The sequence below is a fragment of the Macaca fascicularis genome, chromosome 7, assembly GCF_037993035.2.
Source record: "Macaca fascicularis isolate 582-1 chromosome 7, T2T-MFA8v1.1".
Classification (NCBI taxonomy): Eukaryota; Metazoa; Chordata; class Mammalia; order Primates; family Cercopithecidae; genus Macaca; species Macaca fascicularis.
In genome coordinates, this window is record NC_088381.1 from 85,503,747 (window position 1) to 85,523,607 (window position 19,861).

The window sequence follows — 19,861 nt, forward strand, 5'->3', positions numbered from 1 at the left end:
ACCCCAAGAAAAGGAAAAAAAAAAAAGGAAATATCTGAACAATGTTATCCTGGGGTAGAAAAAAGATATCTAACTGAAAACTAGGTCACTGTTTTGCACAACCCTCAGAAGTGTGGTGGCCTCCACTTCCCAAACTAGAAGAGGAACCCCTTTTCAGTTTGGTGCTGCTTCCATCTCAGAGTGCGAATGCGTGGTTGGGTCCTCTTCTGAGCTCTCATCTGGGTGCCTGTGTTGTACCTGTGGATCTAACCTGGGGACCTCCCAGTCAAGGACAAAGCCACAGTACTTCTATGGGGTCAGGAGACCTGGGAAGAGGCCAGTTTATCCATCAGCCCTGCTTCCCACTCATAGAACATTTTCTTGCTTTTATTACCTTTGAGCCATGCAGATGGTTGCCTATTCAACTTCAACTTCTTATAAACAACTTTACCCTTTATAAAAACTCAGGCTTATGATTGTTTTAAGGTAGAAAAATCCCCTAATGGGGATACCATTAATGAGATTTTTCTAGAGTGCCCTCTATGAAATTAATTCATTGATTAATTCATTGGTTACTTGTTAATCAATTACTTGTAAAGTAATTAATTCAATTACTTGTAAAGTGATGATAACAAACACTGAGCAAGGTAGAAGATACCGTTATGAAATTCGTGAGAGGCCAGGTGCAGTGACTCAAGCCTGTAATCCTAGCACCTTGGGAGGCTGAGGTAGCCGGATCACTTGAACTCAGGAGTTTGGGACCAGCCTGGCCAACATGGTAAAACCCCATCTCTGCTAAAAATACAAAAATTGGTCAGGTATGGTGGTGCATGCCTGTAATCCCAGCTACTTGGGAGGCTAAGGCAGGAGAATCACTTGAGGCAGAGGTTGCAGTGAGCCAAGATCGCACCACTGCACTCCAGCCTGGGCGACATAGCAAGACTCTGTCTCAAAAAGTTAAAAAAAAAAAAAAAGAAAAAGAAAAAGAAAAAGGAAAAGAAAGAAATTCGTGAAAGCTGAGCATAAGCCACACTAAATACACACTCAGGAAATATTAATACGTATCAGTTATGTTTTGAGGACGTATGTTCACAAATACAAAACCTCTGTGGAGGCCGAGGTGGGTGGGATCACGAGGTCAGGAATTCGAGATCAGCCTGTCCAACACAGTGAAACCCTGTCTCTACTAAAAATACAAAAACTAGCTGGGTGTGGTGGTGGGCACGTATAATCCCAGCTACTTGGGAGGCTGAGGCAGAAAAATAGCTTGAACCCAGGAGGCGGAGGTTGCAGTGAGCCGAGATCATGCCACTGTGTTCCAGCCTGGGTGACAGAACTAGACTATGTCTCAAAAAAAAAAGAAAAAAAACCTCTAGGGAAGTAGAAGAGCCCAGTATTAGCAACATGGGCTCTGAAGCGTCAGGCTTCATGGGGGTGAATCCTGCTGCTGTGTGACATTAGGCAAGTCATGTAACTTCTTCATTTGCCCTCATTCTCTTCCTCATAAAAGAGGGATGACACAAGCTGCTCCACAGAGTCACCAGGAGACTCAAGGTCAGTAGGAATTCACATATGTGGACATGCATGGCAAACTGCAATACAATAGCAAGGCCTTGCAGAGAGGAGCCACAGTGTCTTGGTAGACATTAATGGTGTCTTGGTAGACATCAGTGGTCTCTTCCATTGATGTCTTCCAGTTCTAAAATTCTATAGGAATTCCATTTTGTTGTTGAGCTGAATATATAGTGTAGAAGAACATTCAGATTTGAAATTCTTGAAGCCAAGCAACTCAGTACAGTTATTTTTACCATTACAAGTTTACAAATTATGCTGTTCCTTGAATAAATTTCCAAGCTAGTTAATTCGTACAAATATTCAGAAATATAAAAATATAAGTTGATGGTATTTCTTTTTTTTTCTAGACAGAGTCTCACTTTGTCACCCAGTTTGGAGTGCAGTGGTGTAATCTCGGCTCACTGCAAGCTCCGCCTCCCGGGTTCATGCCATTCTCCTGCCTCAGCCTCCCGAGAAGCTGGGACTTCAGGCACCCTCCATCACACCCGGCTAATGTTTTTAGATTTTTAGTAGAGATGGGGTTTCACCATGTTAGCCAGGATGGTCTTGATCTCCTGACCTCGTGATCTGCCCGCCTCGGCCTCCCAAAGCGCTGGGATTACAGGCGTGAGCCACCATGTCCGGCCTAAATTGATAGCAGTTCTAACATACTTTATTTCAACAATCAGTCTTTGTGGTATTTTTATAAATTATTGTTCAGCAAAGTGCAGTTTTACATTCCTTCTTACCTACGAGCAGAATAGCTTAGAGGCTTCTTGAATGTTACAGACTTTGTGTTTCTTCCCTAACGTGTTGACATCTGTGAGAATGTGTCAAAAATGACCACCTGGAATATGAGTCATGAAAGTCAACTGGCAGAAGACAGCTTAGAAAACTGTCACAGGAGCCTTTGGTTGCAAGTCAAGGACTCACAAGGTCAGCTGCAGCACTGTCTGCCTGAGCAAAATGAAGAGACTTGCTGAGAGCCAACTGCCCGACAACGACTCATTCACAGGCTCTCTGTAGTTTGGTAGAAAGAATCTGCTAAAGTAGTAATATTGATCATATTGATCATGACAATGGCAGCTAACATTTACAATGTGCTTACTATGTGCCACCCACTGTTCTAAGGGCTTTATCCTTCAATGCAGGCACTAATATCATCATCCCCATTTTACAGGTGAGGAAACTGAGGCAACAAATGAAGTAATATGCCCAAGATCACATTGCCAGTGAATGGGAGAGCTGAGGTTTGAATCTACACGGAACCTGTACTCTTAGCTATCTAACTGCTTTACTTGGAAGTGATGTGAGAAAGAAAAACAAAATATTTTCTTATGCTTTAAAAAAGTTCAAAAGTAAGTTAAAAGATTTATGCTGTATTTTAATCTATGATCTTGATTACTCATCAATTGGATTATGTACCCACTTTTTTTTTTTTTTTTTTTTTTTTTTGAGATGGAGTCTAACTCTGTCTCCCAGGCTGGAGTGGAGTACAGTGGCATGATCTCAACTCACTGCAACCTCCACCTCCCTGGTTCAAGCAATTCTCCCACCTCAGCCTCCCAAGTGGCTGGGATTACAGGCCCATACCACCACGCCCAGCTAATTTTTGTATTTTTAGTAGAGACAGGGTTTCGCCATGTTGGTCAGGCTGGTTTTGAACTCCCAACCTCAGGTGATCCTCCTGCCTCAGCCTCCCAAAGTGCTGGGATTACAGTCATAAGCCACTGTGTCTGGCCTGTATTCACTATTTACTTTCATTTTTTAAAAATTTTGTGGGTACCCAGCAGGTATATACATATATATTTTTTAACTTTTGAAAATTTTTGAATATTTACTATTTTATAACTCCATACAAGTATTTTAAATTAATTTTCTGGTTTTTCTAGTTTTTTTTTTTTTTTTACCTTAATTCAAATAAAGAATAATTTAAAGGGTGAAGTGTTACAAGTTAAGAGACTCAAGTTCTACTCTTGGCTTTGCCACGAAATTACTGTGTGAATTTGGTCTAGGCTTCGGTTTCTTCATGTGTATTAGTGTGTGCCTTTCTTTAGCTAAAACAGTCCGGTGTATGTAAAGTATCATTCTATGAACTGAAGAGATCCTGCCTGTTGAGTTGCAGATGGCTGGGCAGGTTGCCAAGGGGCTAGTTTCTCCATCCTGGCTTTCATGGCTGCATGCTACAGTTGTCCCCACATGTCTTGACTATTCACCAGCACAAGATGTCACAGAGACATGCTTGAGTTGGCCAGGATCCAGGATGATATTTAGAAAGAAGAGAATAAAAGCTTAAGGATGATCAAGTTCTCTTAAGTAATGTTAAACAAAAGCATACTATTTCCTTCTAATTTCCTCTCAAGGCACTTCTCATGTTAGCAAAGAAAATGACAAGATGAGTGTCAGCCTGTCATATTTTCTGATGTAATGTATGGGCTAGTAGCTCATCACAAAATCAACCATTTTATAGGAACTAGATAAGTTTCAGTGCCAACCCTTGTTCTCAAGCAGCAGGATGCCTACTAAGCAGGTCCATATATGCTAGAGTTTTGAAATTATAGTGATATTTTTATTTTTAAGGCATTCAAGAGCAAAAGCAAATAGTGGAAGGTTCTCATTCATCAAATGCAATGACCTTATTGTTTAGGAAAAATAAGATGTGACTATTACCAAAAATGCTGTTTTTAGAAGTATAATCATCTTCTTCTTTTCAGTCTACCATGAAAATTCATGGAGACCAAAAATGATTAATACATTATTTTGTAACCTGCTACCCAAAACAGGGTGGTTTTCCAAATTTTGTATCCTTTGCATATTTAAAGTTATTTACTGAGACTTTTCCATGTGTAATGAATTGAAGGGACAAATTCACAATCTCTGTTACAAGACTTAAAAGAAATTTTTGGAGGCTTATGAACGTCTGCAATTTCATTTGTAAAGTATCCAAGAATTTGTCGCCTTAGTAACAATTAAATGCATTAAATGCTAAATGCTTATTAAATAGAGTTGAAAATTGATTTTTTAGTTGTTCCTCTAAGGATTTTAACTCCAGCCTCTAGCCCTCTCCTCCCCTTTGCAATGCAACTATGTCTTCACATAGTGTTCTTTAAAAGGAGGCTTTATGGCTTTGGAGGAATACGCTGACTTCACAGCCAGTTTTGCCACTGCTGTGGAAAACACAGTACACATGCAAGCCAGCTGAAGTCATACAAACTGCAAGGATTACGGCTGTGGGGGCCTCCACAACTCCTGTCAAACTGCAATTAGAAACAGCTTCTCAAAAGGACAACATGAGAAATTAGAAATTCTTGTCCATGGCTCCCCAACCTGCTGGGTTTCTAATCAGGCCTGGCATGACCCATTAGAGATCAGACATAGGAAAATCACAATGAAACTAGGGTATCTTCTGTTTTCCAAGTTTCACTCCCCCTGGATCCTTTCCAAGCCTGTAATTATTGTCTCTCACCAGTTAATAAGGGAACCGTTTCTCCACGGGGACAGAAGCTTTTGGAAGGCTGGACCCAATCATTACAGGCTCAGTCCAGGGCCCTTCCGTCACACCAACTACTGCAGGTGCAAATTATCTAACTGATTGAGTTCTTATTTAACTTATCTCAGTTACTTCAACTTTATCACTCAGAGAATAAGACAACTTTTTCAGAGATCATAGAAAAGCTATTTAGAACTTTAATAAACTAGAACCATTCAATGAAAAACTAGAACCATTCAATGAAAGTTTTTTTTCTTGGCACCACAACTTTAAGGGGGAAAGTTGTCTCTCAAGAAAACAAGGTCATCAGTAATTTAGTTAAAGAAGAAACTTCTCATTTTTTTTTTTAGATTAATCGAGATGTGGCCTAATTTCCCATACCTCTGTCAAGATCTAGAAGCTAAGAGATGGTAGAAAACTCAGAGGTCAATTATGGCAATTTCCATTTCCTTTGCCAACTCTTCAATGATCTTTGAGACACATTTACTAAAGTTGGAAAACTAATTAATCAAAGAGTTGATTAAAACTGAGCTTATTAGACTAACTGCCAGCATCCTTGGTAAACACAAGTCACTCAATCTGACAATACAGTGCTGTATATATTATACACGGATAGGAACACCTAAATGTGAGCCAGCTGTAACTTTCAACTTGACAGATCCTTAATTAAAACTCCCTTATGTAAACCAAAAATAAAATTCTAAGTCCCCCAGCTGCCTGATGGACCCCCTCTCAGCCAAGGACATTTCAATATAAACCTGAAAATCTAGTTCAGGCCATGATGGGAAGTGAGAATCAGACACACCTCATTATATACCCTCCTTCCTTTGAAATTCAGGCACAGCTGACCATCAGTAACATTAAAACAGAGATCTTAAGACTGACTTTTGTAGCAATAAGACACCAAGTTCCAGCCTGACTCTAGTATAGCATCACATGACAGACAGCAGCCCCTGAAAGAAACTGAAGTATTTTACTCCGAAATATATTTCTTTGATATATTTTGAAATGGCCCTACCAAACTGTCTTTTGTGAAGCAAACCTACATTTTGCAGAGAATCGCCTTTCCTTTCTGGATCTTTCCTCTGATCCAGGAGAGAATGAATTAACAGTCTGGCACCTTTTAAGGTCTGATAACAGCACTGAAGTCAGCTACCTGGAGGCTTCATCTGCATGATAAAACCTTGGTCTCCACAACCCCTTATCTTAATACAGACATTCCTTTCTATTGATTTCAGCTCTTATCTAATGAGTTATCTAATAACTCTTTCAACCAATTGCCAATCAGAAAAATCTTTGAATCTGCCTATGACCTGGAAGCCCCCCACTTCCAGTTGTCTTACCTTTCCAGACCAAAGCAATGTACATCTTACATGCATTGATTGATGACTTATAGCTCCCTAAAATGTCTAAAACCTAGTTGTAGTCTGACCACCTTGGGCATGTTCTCAGGATCTCCTGGGGCTATGTCATGGGCCACTGGTCATTCATATTTGGTTCAGGATAAATCTGTTCAAATATTTTACAGAGTTTGACTCTTTTCATCAACACTTAGTAGTAGAGTATGATTTTAAGACAAAGCAGAAATGCGATCTTTTTCAGTTGCTTTGAAGGCTCAACTCAAACTCCATCACTCAATGAAACATTTCCTAGTCCCTTGAGTTAATTTATCTTTTTATCTTTTCTTCCATAGCAAGTTTCTGGAGCCTGTATGTACCATAGGATATTCTGTACGCTACAGTTAGTTGCCAGTAGGTGAACATTCCCCACTAGATGGTGGGCTATTTCCCTAAAGTCAGGGATTATCTTATTCATCTCTGTTGCCTTTCCCTCACTGTTTTCTGGAATTAAAGCATAGAACCTAATTCAAAACAACACAACAAAAAACCTTCAATAGTCTAAAAGGTCGAATCAATAGGCTAATTAATTTTTTATTATTTAGAGAAGATGTTTTCAGAAATAAAGTATAGTAAAATGATGGACAGTATTTCAGAGAGTAGTGGGGAGCAAGCTCAGAGGAAAGCATTATGTGCAATTTGGATATTCAATAAAAATAAACATAAGGCTCTGAAGTATTATTCAATTATCATCATAAAGGTTGCCCAAAACTAGAGCACATTTTGACTCATTATGGAGTTCTCTAAAAAGCAGCAATCGGGAACAACTAGAGGCATCTGGTACATGCCTCCTCACAGAGGAACCAAATAGCGAGTAGATAATCACACTTTGAACAGATCCTCTTAAAGAAGAGTGGAATTTAACAGAGAAGTGACAGGAAACACTTAAGGCAAGAAAGCAAAGGGAAGCCAAGACCATCTGCTCAGCTAAGAACCTGGAGACACTCACCAATGTGGGAAAAGGGTAAGTAAGAAATCTCAGTGGTCCACATTCCTATCATGGACTCCTGCAATCCTAGCCACAGGAGAGCCCCTCCACTCTCATGGGCCATAAGACTAACATAGAGAGCTGCCTAGAGTTGACACAAAAGCATCACTCCATAGAAGGAGCTCACACTAGGTCCCACATACCCCCGAGTCCTAAGCAGCTACAGCACAGTGCCATTTTGAGAGCCTAGCCTCCGCCAAACTGCAGCCTGTGCTGAAGCACAACAGTCCCTGCATCGACACATTCCTGGAACCCCACTGACATCCCCCATGTGTGGGAACTGCTGTGGCTGGCTGTTGCTACCAGGGCTGAAGCAGCAACCATTGACAGTGGCCCTGATACCCCCAGTAGTGTGCCATCACACATTTGTATGTGTCCCACTGCTGGATGCCACTACCAGGGCCAAAGTGCAAGCCACTGGCAGTGACCCTACTGTCTTAGTAGTAGAGTTGCCATGCATTTACAAGTGTCCTGAGGACAGGTTACCCTATCCACAGCTGCTACATGAGGATGAAGCATGTGCTCCCTAGCCAACTACCTGCAGGTGCTACCACTGAAAGCAACCTCACTCTTTCAGTAGCAGGGCACCCTGCCCCTGCCTATCACAACCAGCACATGCGTGTACCACAGCGGGGCCTGAGGATAGGTTTGCCTGGCCTGGTTCCACACTCCCTCCACCTACCGCCCAAGTATACCATTGGAAGGCCCAGAAATCAACTGGCTATGTTCACAATGATTGGTGCCTGAGCACTCCTCCCAGGGGCCTGAGGATGTGCCCACCTAACCTGCTGCTATCACCACAGCTAGTACTCACCTGCACATGCCACCTGCAGGCCTGGGGACTGGCCTTCCTAGCCCATTGCAGCCACTGCCAACACCAGTGCAGACCACTTGGGAGCCAGAGGATTGTTGAGTGACTGCTACTGCCATTGCCCATGCCACAGCTTCTGCCCAGGGGCCCAGAGGCTGACCTACCTCCTGCCCCATCAGTGCCACTGTTGGCACCTGGGAAAGCTATCTGAAGACCCAAGAATCAGCCTGCCTGGAGCTGCTAACACTACTGCCCAAGGATAGGACCATTTGGCCCACTACTGCCACCACTGGGGCCCAAGGACTAGACCACTTGGCATTCCCATCCCCAGCAAAACTTCACCAAAGTCTCCACTAACTGCACCCTAAGCCAATGAAAAATTCACAGACACCACTGAGGTTGTTTATAGGCAAAAAAAATCACGTAATGACTACACTATTGCATGCACCCAGAATCAGAACCAAAGTGCCCTACCAACAACCACTGTAAGTACATCTTCAGGAAAATATCCTCCTCTATGAAAGCAAATTCAAAAAAATGTAAGAAGCAACTGTTATACCAGATGTGTAGATATCAATTTAAGGACACAGAAACATAAAAAAGCAAGGAAATATAATACCTCCAAAAAAACACAATAATTCTCCAGCAACAGATTCCAATACAAACAAACTTAAGATATCCCAGAAAAAGAACTCAATATAATTATATTAAAGAACCTCAGTGAGATATAAGAGAACACAGATAAACAATACAAGGAAATCAGAAAACAATTCATAATATGAATGAGAAGTTTACCAAAGAGATAGATATCATAAAAAAAGAACCAAACAGAAATTCTGGAAGTAAAGAATTCATTGAATGAAATACAAAATACATTCAAATGCTTTAAAAATAGACTAGATCGGCCAGGCGCAGTGGCTCACACCCGCAATCCCAGCACTTTGGGAGGCTGAGGTGGGCAGATCACGAGGTCAGGAGACCAAAACGATTCTGGCCAACATGGTGAAACTCTGTCTTTACTAAAATACAAAAAATTAGCTGGGCATGGTGGCATGCACCTGTAGTCCCAGCTACTCAGGAGATTGAAGCAGGGGAATGAATCTCTTGAACTCGGCAGGCAGAAGTTGCAGTGAGCCAAGATTGTGCCACTGCACTCCAGCCTGGTGACACAGCAAGACTCCATTTCAAAATAATAATAATAATAATAATAATAATAATAATAATAGACTAGATCAAGCAGAAGAAAGAATTTCAGAACTTGAAGACAGGTCTTTTGAAATAACTCCATTAGATAAAAATAAAGAAAAAAAAGAATGAGAAAGAATGAACATAGCCTACATGACATATGGGACACTGTAAGAGAAACAACTTATTGAACTTTTGGTGTTCCAGAGGTGAAAATAAAATAAAAAAATAGAAACCTGTTAAATAAAATAATAGCTGAAATGTTCGCAAGTTTGCAAGAGATTTAGACATCCAGATACAAGAAGTTCATAGATTCACAAATAGATATGATTCTAAAAGGTCTTCACTGCATATTATAGTCAAACTGTTGGAAGTCAAAGACAAAGACAGTATTCTAAGAACAGCAACAGAAATGTGTCTAGTCACCTGTAACGGAACCACCATCAGACTAACAACAGAAACCTTACAGACCAGGGGAAAATGGGATGATATGGTCATACTCCTGAAAAAGGGGGGAAAAAAACCTGTCAGCCAAGAATTCCATACCCAGAAAAATTATCTTTTATAAATGTAGGAGAAATAAAGTATTTTCGAGATAAGCAAAAGCTAAGGGAATTCATCACAACTACACTGGCCCTACAAGAAATGCTTCAGGCAATTCTACATCCAGAAGTGAAAGAATCATATCTACCAGCATGAAAACATAGAAAAGTATAAAACATACTGGTAGAACAAAGACATAAATAAGTAAGAGAAAGGATTCAAATGTTACCACTGCAGAAAACCACCAAACCACAATGATAAACAATAAGAGAGAAAGAAAGAAACAAAGGATATACAGAACAACTAGAAATTAATTAATAAAATGACAGAAATAACCCCTCACATATTAATACTAACCTTGAATGTAAACAGATTAAACTTTCTACTTAAAAGATATAAACTGGCTGAATGGATTTAAAAATGACCCACTATATGCTGCCTACAAGAAGCTCATTTCACCTGTAAAAACACATATAGACTAGGCCAGGCACAGTGGCTCATGCCTGTAATCCCAGCACTTTGGGAGGCCAAAGTGGGAAGATCACAAGTTCAGGAGATCAAGACCATCCTGGCTAACACGGTGAAACCCTGTCTCTACTAAAAGTACAAAAACAAGATTAGCCAGGTGTGGTGGTGGGCACCTGTAGTTCCAGCTCTAGGGAGGCTGAGATGGGAGAATGGTGTGAACTTGGGAGACGGAACTTGCAGTGAGCCGAGATCGTGCCACTGCATTCTAGCCTGGGTGACAGCAAGACTCTGTCTCAAAAAAAACAAAAAACAAAACAAACAGAAAACCAAAACAAAACAAAACATATAGACTAAAAGTAAAGGAATGTAAAAAGTTACTCCTGCAAGTGGAAACCAAAAGCAAGCAGAAACACCTATACTTATATCAGACAAAACAGACTTTAATTCAAAAAAACAGTAAAAATAGACAAAAAAGTCAATTATAAAATGATAAAGAGATCAACTCAGCAAGAAATACAATTCTAAATATATATGTAGCCAACAATAGAGCACTCAGACATATAAAGCAAATATTACTAGTGAGATAGATGAAGCCCAATACAATAATAGTTGCAGACTTCAACACCCTACTATCACCCTACTAGATGGACCATCTAGACAAAATATTTACAAAGAAACATTGGATTTAAACTGCACTTTATGCAAAATGGACCTAACAGACTGTTACAGAACATTTCATCCAGTGGCTACAGAATACACATTCTTCTCATCAGCACATGGGACATTCTCCAGGATAGACCATATGTTAGGACACAAAACATGTCTCAACAAATTTTTAAAAACTGAAATTAAATGTAGTGTCTTTTTAGACCACAATGGATTAGATAAAGAAGAGAAAGGACTCAAATGTTACCACTGCAGAAAACCACCAAACCACAATGATAAACAATAAGAGAGAAAGAAAGAAACAAAGGATATACAGAAAAACTAGAAATTAATTAATAAAATGACAGAAATAACTCCTCACATATTAATACTAACCTTGAATGTAAACAGATTAAACTTTCCATTTAAAAGATATAGACTGGCTGAATGGATTTAAAAATGACCCACTTATTAAATCAACAATTAAATGACCCACTTATTAAATCAATAAGAGAAACTTTGAAAACTGTATGAATACACGGAAATTAAACAACATGCTCCCAAACGACCACTAGGTCAAGAAAGAAATTAAGAGGGAAATCAAAATATTTCTTGAAACAAGTGAAAATCAAAACACAACATATCAAAACCTATGAGATAAACCAAAAACAGTGCTAAGAGGGAAGTTTATAGCAATAAACTTCTACATCAAAAAAGTAGAAAGATGTCATATAAAAATCTAGTGATGAACCTCAATGAACTAGGAAAGCAAGAACAAGCCAAATGGGAAATTAGTAGAAGGAAAGAAATAATAAAGATCAGAACAAATCTAAATGAAAGAGACTGAAAATAATTACAAAGAATCAACAAAATTAGAAGTTGGTTTTTTGAAAAGATAAATAAAATAGATTGCTAGCTAGACTGACCAAGAAAAAAGGAGAAAAGATCAAAATAAAGAAAATCAGAAACAAAAAAGACACATTACAATTGATACCACAGAAATACAAAAGATTATCAGAAACTATAGTGAATAACTATACACTAACAAACTGGAAAACCTAGAGGAAATGGTTAAATTCATAAACACATACAATGTCCCAAGACTGATTGAGGAAGAAACAGAAAACCTGAACAGACCAGTAAAAAGTAAAGAGATTGGATCAGTAACAAAAAGTCTTTCAACAAAGAAAAGTCCAGGTCCAGATAGCTTTATTGCTAAATTCTACCAAACTTACAGAGAAGAATTTACAGCAATTCTCCTTAAACTACTAAAAAAAAAAAAAAACTGAAGTGAAGGGAATTCTCCCTAACTCATTCTACAAGGCCAGCATTACCTTGATATCAAAACCAGACAAGGACCCAACAACAAAAAAAATACTACAGGCCAATATCCCTGATTAACATAGATACAAAAATTCTCGACAAAATTCTAGCAAGCCAAATCCAACAGTACATCAAAAAGGTAACATACCAATACCAAGTGGGATTCATCCCAGGGATGCAAGGTTGATTCAACATAAACAAATCAATAAATGTGACACATTACATAGACAGAATGTATAATACAATTTATATGATCATCTCAATAGACACAGAAAAAGCATTTGATAAAATTCAGCATCCTTTTATGATAAAAACTCTCAACAAACTAGTCACAGAGGGAACATACCTGAACATAATGAAGGGCATATATGACAAATTCATAGCTAACATCATACTAAATGGTGAAAAGCTGAAAGCCTTTCCTTTAAAAACTGGAACAAGACAAAGATGCTCACTTTACTACTCCTATTCGACGTAGTACTGGACATCAAAGTCAGAGCAATCAGGCAAGAGACAAAAATAAAAGGCATCCAAATTAGAAAAGAGGATGTCAAATTGTCCCTCTTTGCAGGTATCATGGTCTTATATCCAGAAAAACCTAAAGAACCAAAAAAGTCTTAGATCTGATAAATAAATTCAGTAAAGTGACAGGATACAAATTCAACATAAAAAAAATAGTGTGTCTATATATGAACAACACACTAACTGAAAAAGAACTCAATAAGGCAATCTCATTTACAATAACTACAAAAATACCTAGGAATAAATTTAACCAAGGAGGTCAAAGACCTCTACAAGGAAAACTACAAAACATTGATTTTTAAAAATTGAAGAGGACACAAACAAATGGAAAGACAGCTCATGCTCATGGATTAGAAAAGTTAATATTAAAATGACCAGACTGCTCAAAGCAATCTACAGATTCAATTTAATCTCTACCAAGATAGCAATGTTGGCCAGGCATAGTGCCTTACACCTGTAATTCCAGCACTTTGGGAGACCAAGGCAAGAGAATCGCATGAGCCCAAGAGTTTGAGACTATCCTGGAAAACATAGAGACCCCATTTCTACAAAAAATTTTAAAAATTAGCAAAGTGTGGTGGCATGTGTCTGTAGTCCTAGCTACTTGAGTGGCTGAAGTGGGAGGATTGCTTGAGCCTGGGAGGTTGAGGCAGCAGTGAGTCATAATCATGTCCCTGCACTCTAACCTTGAAGACAGAGCAAGACATTGTAAAAAAAAAAAAAAAAAAAAAAAAAAAAAAAAAAAAAAAAAAAAAAAAAAGATACCAATGCCATTTTTCACAGAAATAAAAAAAAAAAAAAAAATACATACATTGGGGGAAAGGACACCTTCTTCAATAAATAGTGTGTAGAAAATTGGATATCCACATGCAGAAGATTGAAATTAGATCTCTATCTCTCATCATATACAAAAATCAACTCAATATAGATTACAGACTTAAATATAAGACCCTAAAATATCAAACTACTTGAAGAATACATAAGGGAAGTACTTCAGGGAAATACTTCAGGACATTCGTCTAGACAAAGATTCAATGGCTAAGACCTCAAAAGCACAGGCAACAAAAACCGAAATAGACACATGGGACTATATTAAACTAAGAAGCTTCTGTGCAGCAAAGGAAACAATCAACATAGTGAAAAGACAAACTGTTGAATGGGAGAAAATATTTGCAAATTATTCGTCTGATAATGGACTAATATCCAGAATATACAGGGAACACAAACAGCTCAACAGTAAAACAACAACAAATAATAATAATAGTAATTCCATTAAAAAGGGGCAAAGGACGTGAATAAATATTTCTGAAGAAAAAACATACACTGGCCAACAGGCATATGAAAAAATGCTCAACATCACTAACCATCAGGGAAATATGCAAGTCAAAACCACAATGAGATATCATCTCACCCAGTTAAAACTGCTATTATTAAAAGGGCAAAAAGTGATTGACAGACACTGGTGAGAATGTAAAGGAGAGGGAACTCTTATATACTGTTTGTGGGAATGTAAATTAGCACAATCTCTATGGAAAACAGAATGTAGATTTCTCAAAACCTAAATGTAGAACTGCCATATGACCCAGCAATCTCACTACTGGAAATTCATGCAAAGAAAACAAACAAACAAAAAACAATATATCAAAGAGTAGAATGATAGACACCAAGTTGGGAAGGGTGTGTTGGTGGGGTTGGAGGAAGATGAAGAAAGGCTGGGTAATAGGTAAAAACTTAGAGTTAGATAAAAGGAACAAATTCCAATGTTCAGTTAGCAGGTGACTATAGTTAACAACAATACACTGTATATTTCAAAATAGCTGTAAGAGAGGATTTGAAATGTTCCCAACACTAAAAGATGATAAATACTCAAGATGATGGATACCCCAAATGTCCTGACTACACATTCTATGCATGTACAAAATATCACATAACTATGCACGAATATTACATATCAATAAACAAAAGTTTAAAAATTTTCTTCAAGCATAAAAACAAGCAGCAATTTTTAGAATTTTTGTATTTTTGACATTTTTTAAATGTCAAAAATAACATGTTCTAATAAAAGCAATTTCTTTAAAGCACCTTAAAGACCTACTTATGAAAAATCTAGCTCTATTTTACCAAAATTTTAATCAAAAATAATCAAATCAAGAAAAAAAGAATTCTGGTTAAAGCCATGAATTAACTTGAACATTCAACAGTCTGGGCCTCACCATTAACCTGGTAATGACATTAAGAGCAATAACGTTTGGACAGTCCTTACCTTCATGAATATACATCTGTTGAGCATCTTCAAGATGTAATAACCCCAGTAAAGGTGAAGGACCTGCAAGATCATGAGCTGTAGGTTGAGGAAGATGTATGAAAAGAAAGGCTCGAGGTAATACATAGGCAAGATCAGCGTGCAATATAAAATCCTGAAACACCAAACAGATGAGAGAATTTCATCACAACCAAAGCGCTTATGAATTTTCAATAATAAACAAATACTTTTTCTCCTAATAAAGCCCAGGAAATTATTGAAAGAAAAGATACAATAATATTATCTTAAATATCATTACTGGCAAGCAACAAAAAAAGTACAATCTGTCTTCTTGAAGAAAAGTTAAAGAAAACAGCATTTTTATTATGCAGTGTTTAAACTAGAATGTTTCTGTACCTTGGTTTCCTCTTTTCCAACAAGAGCATACACTAACCATTTTTACCTTCTGGTGGTGGGGTTAGAGGATTTTGAAGAACAAATAAGATAATGCATGTTTACATGAGGTTATTATTGCCTTAAAACATAATCTCATTTATTTGGCATCAAAGGTGAATAGAGAATTCTACAAAAGTAAATTTTCCAAATAAAAGAAGCTTTAACAAAGCAAAAATTCCATGAGTACTTACACTTGTGCTTCCTAAAGTAAATTGCATGCTTTATTAGTTTCATAAATAGGCTCCTGGACACAATTCGAACTGCTCCTGATGACGTCAGATGCACAGTGTCTTCAGATATTATTGCCATATGGGCCAGACATGGTGGCTCATGTCTGTAATACCAGCACTTTGGGAGGCCAAGGTGGGCAGATCACCTGGGGTCAGGAGTTCGAGACAAGCCTGGCCAACATGGCCAAACCCTGTCTGTACTAAAAATATAAAAATTAGCTGGGTGTGATGGCACGCACCTGTAATCCTAGCTACTAGGGAGGCCAAGTCAAGAGAATTGCTTGAACCTGGGAGGTGGAGGTTGCAGTGAGCTGAGATTGCGCCACTGCACTCCTGCCTGGGTGACAGAGTAAGATTCCATGAAAAAAAGAAAAAGATTTTATTGACATACGAAGGGCTATTTGTTCATTTCTCAAACATATATAGTACCATGAATTTAGAGTCTTTCAATATGTTTGTTTATAAGTATATTAGTTATAGAAACAATTTTTTCATGTAACATTGGGGAAACAAGAAAAGAAAATTGTCCATAACACCATCACCTTAAACAAACAATATTGTAATTTTCATGCATTCTCTTCCAGTATTTTCCTAAACAATTTGTTTTTTTTATTAACATGCAGTAAAATTTACTGTTTTTTGGTGTATCGTTCTATGAATTTAATGTCTATAGGTTTGTTTAACCACCACTACAATTAGGATACAGAACAGCCTATCTTGCCAAAAAATTCCGTGATGCTATCCCTTTATTGCCACACCCTCCTCCACACTTAAACTTGGCAAACACTTTGCTCTATATCCTTTGGTCTGTCTGCCAAAGACATAAATGGAATCATACGTTGTGTGAGCTTTTAAGGCCACCTTCTTTCATACAACATAATGCTTTTAAGATTCATTCAGTTGTCATGGTTATCAATAGCATGTTCCTTCTTATTACTGAGTGGCACTCCCCTTTATGGCTGCACCACAGTTTGTTTTTTTAGCCACTGAAGAATATTTGGGTTGTTTCCAGCTTTTGACATTTATGAATAGAACTGCTATAAATATCCATGTAGATATTTATTTGTGAAAAGAAGTTTTGATTTTTCAAGCATAAATATATAGAGGTAGAATTGTGTGCCATCTGGTAAATATATGCTTAACTTTATAAAAAACTGAAAAACGATTTTGCAGAGTGGTTGCTTTACATTCTCACCAGCAAAGCATGAGAATGTAGGTTGTTCTTCACCTTTGTTTGTACTTCACATTGTTCTGTATTTTTGCCACTGCAGTAAACATAGCATTTGTGAGATTTTATGTTCAACTACATTTAGCTTTAAATCAAAGACATTTTATGCTATTTAGACAACTTGATGTATATAGTCTTTCATAAACTGAAATTATTTCTGTGAAACTATATATTTCTAAATGCGAGATTACTGTTTTAAGGTGTACGTTAAAGTTAGAAAAATTCAAGGTGTATATTAAAAGGTACTAAAATGTTGTCAAATTATTTTCCAAAATTGTAACTATTTATAAAGCCACCATCAATTTATGAAAGAAGAGTTTCACTGAACTCAGAACTGGTATGAAATAGTTTCAAAATTTGTTAATTTAAAAGATAAAATACTTTCAGTTTAGTTTACACTATTTGCAAGGCCTTAACATTTCCCCTGTGTCTGCTTAGTAGCTCTATTTCTTCTTTTGTAAGTTATCAGTTCAAGTTCTTTGTTTGAAAAACAGGGGCCAGGTGTAGTGGCTCATGCCTGTAATCCCAGCACTTTGGGAGGCCGAGGCGGGTGGATCACCTGAGGTCAGGAGTTCAAGACCAGCCTGACTAACATGGTGAAACACCATATCTACTAAAAAATATACAAAAATTAACCAGATGTGGTGGCAGGTATCTGTAATCCCAGCTTCTCAGGATGCTGAGGCAAGAGAATTGTTTGAACCTGGGAGGCAGAGCATGCGGTGAGCCGACATTGTGCCACTGTACTCTAGCCTGGGCAACAGAGCAAGACCCCATCTCAAAAAAAAATGTAATAACTTGATTGGTTTTAAAAACTTAGCAATTACAGAAAAATATACAGAGGTTAAGGAAGGAAAAATCACTTGAAGTCTCACAACTTACAGGTAACCCAGAATATTTTGCTAAACATGATTCAGGATATCTCTCTCAAAACTATATTCTTTTTTTTTTTTTTTTTGAGACGGAGTCTTGCTCTGTCGCCCAGGCTGGAGTGCAGTGATGCGATCTCCACTCACTGCAAGCTCCAACTCCCGGGTTCATGCCATTCTCTTGCCTCAGCCTCCTGTGTAGCTGGGACTACAGGCGCCCGCCACCACACCCAGCTAATTTTTGTATTTTTAGTAGAGACAGGGTTTCACCGTGTTAGCCAGGATGATCTCGATCTCCTGACCTCATGATCCGCCCAAAGTGCTGGGATTACAGGTGTGAGCCACCACGCCTGGCCAAAACTATATTCTTTAAGGTGCTTTTTTTTTTGCACCTCCTATCACCACATGATTTTATGTAATGAGGTGATCACTACCTATGTGTGATTGTTGTACCCTGCTTTTTTCATGCAATAACATGTTACAGAGAGCTTTCCACATCAATAAACAAAGCTATATATCAAGAGTTAGCAAACTTGTTTGTAAAGGAACAGATAATAAATATTTCAGACCTCTGGACCATTTGGTCTGTGTTGCAACTACTCAATTCAGCCATTACGGTACAAAAGCAGCCATGACAGCTAACATTACATAAACTAATTCATGTATAGAAAGTACATACATTAGTGTATGTGGCTGTGTTCCAATAAAACTTTATCAACAAAACCAGGCAATAGGCTGAATTTGGCCTTTGAGTCATAGCCTACCAACCCCTACTGTGTATCACTATATATAATGGCTTCACAGAAATTCATTTAATAGATATATAATAACTTAACTAATCCCTTATTAATAGACATTTAAATTCTTCCCAAATGTTCATTATATTCGAAAGAATGCTGTGAGAATTACTTGTAAAAACATTTATTTTTTTTTGAGACAGGGTCTCACTCTGTCTCCCAGGCAGGAGTGCAGAGGCATGATCACAGCTCACTATAGCCTCTACCTCCCAGGCTCAAGCAATCCTCCAACCTCAGCTGCCCGAGTAGCTGGGACTCCTGGTATACGGCACAACACCTGGCCAATTTTTGTATTTTGTTTTTTGTAGAGACAGGGTTTCACCTTGTTGCCCAGGCTGATTTCAAACTTCTAGGCTTAAGGAAGTTAAGCCTTCCAAAGTTCTGGGATTATAGGCATGAACCACCATGTGTGGTCCTATAAAAACATTTTGATGTAATTGTTTGATTATCCACTTAGAATAGCTAAAATCCTGAATCAAAGGGTAGACTCATTTTACAATTTGGAATATAGTGTTACACTGCTTTCCAGAAAGACTACACCAATTCATATTCTTGCACCCAATATATAAGATTACCTGCTTCCTCAGATATTGACCAATATTGTATTTTATCAGTCTCCACCTAAATAACATATTTTTATTTAATGTGGAGTGATTATATATATTTATATATCTATTTATATCTTTTATTGGTTATTTTACTTGGCTACTTTTATTTATTCTTTATGAACTGCTTCTTTGTGGCATCTGTCCATTTTTCTATTGGAGCATTTGTTTTTTTTCTGTTGATTCTTAAATGCTCTTTATATATTAAGGATATCAACACTATTTTTAAATTATGTTAGTTAGCTTTATACAGTCTAGTACTTTCTTTCAATACTGATTTTTTTTTGGCAAAGCAATTTAAAATTTTTTAAAATCAAATCTGTCAATTGCTTATTTTATACTTTGCATACATGTTATGCTTTAAAGGCCCTTTTTCAGCCCCATCAATATAAAACATATTTTCCCATATTTCCTTAAAATCCTGGCTTTACTACTTATATACCATGTCACTTATTTGTGCATTTCCTCATCTGTAAAATGCAAGCAGAGAGTACCTACCTTATTTATTCAATAAACTATTAAACTACTG

At 37.7% G+C, this 19,861-nt stretch overlaps 1 protein-coding gene across 1 annotated transcript in view; it reads right to left on the reverse strand.

Moving 5' to 3' along the window:
• The window catches only part of CERS3 (ceramide synthase 3), a 94,323-nt gene that overhangs the window by 31,566 nt on the left and 42,896 nt on the right, over window positions 1–19,861 (reverse strand). The window contains exon 9 of the mRNA XM_005560607.5: window positions 15,169–15,322. Coding sequence (XP_005560664.1) covers window positions 15,169–15,322 — 154 coding nt within the window. The remainder of the gene's footprint in view (window positions 1–15,168; window positions 15,323–19,861) is intronic.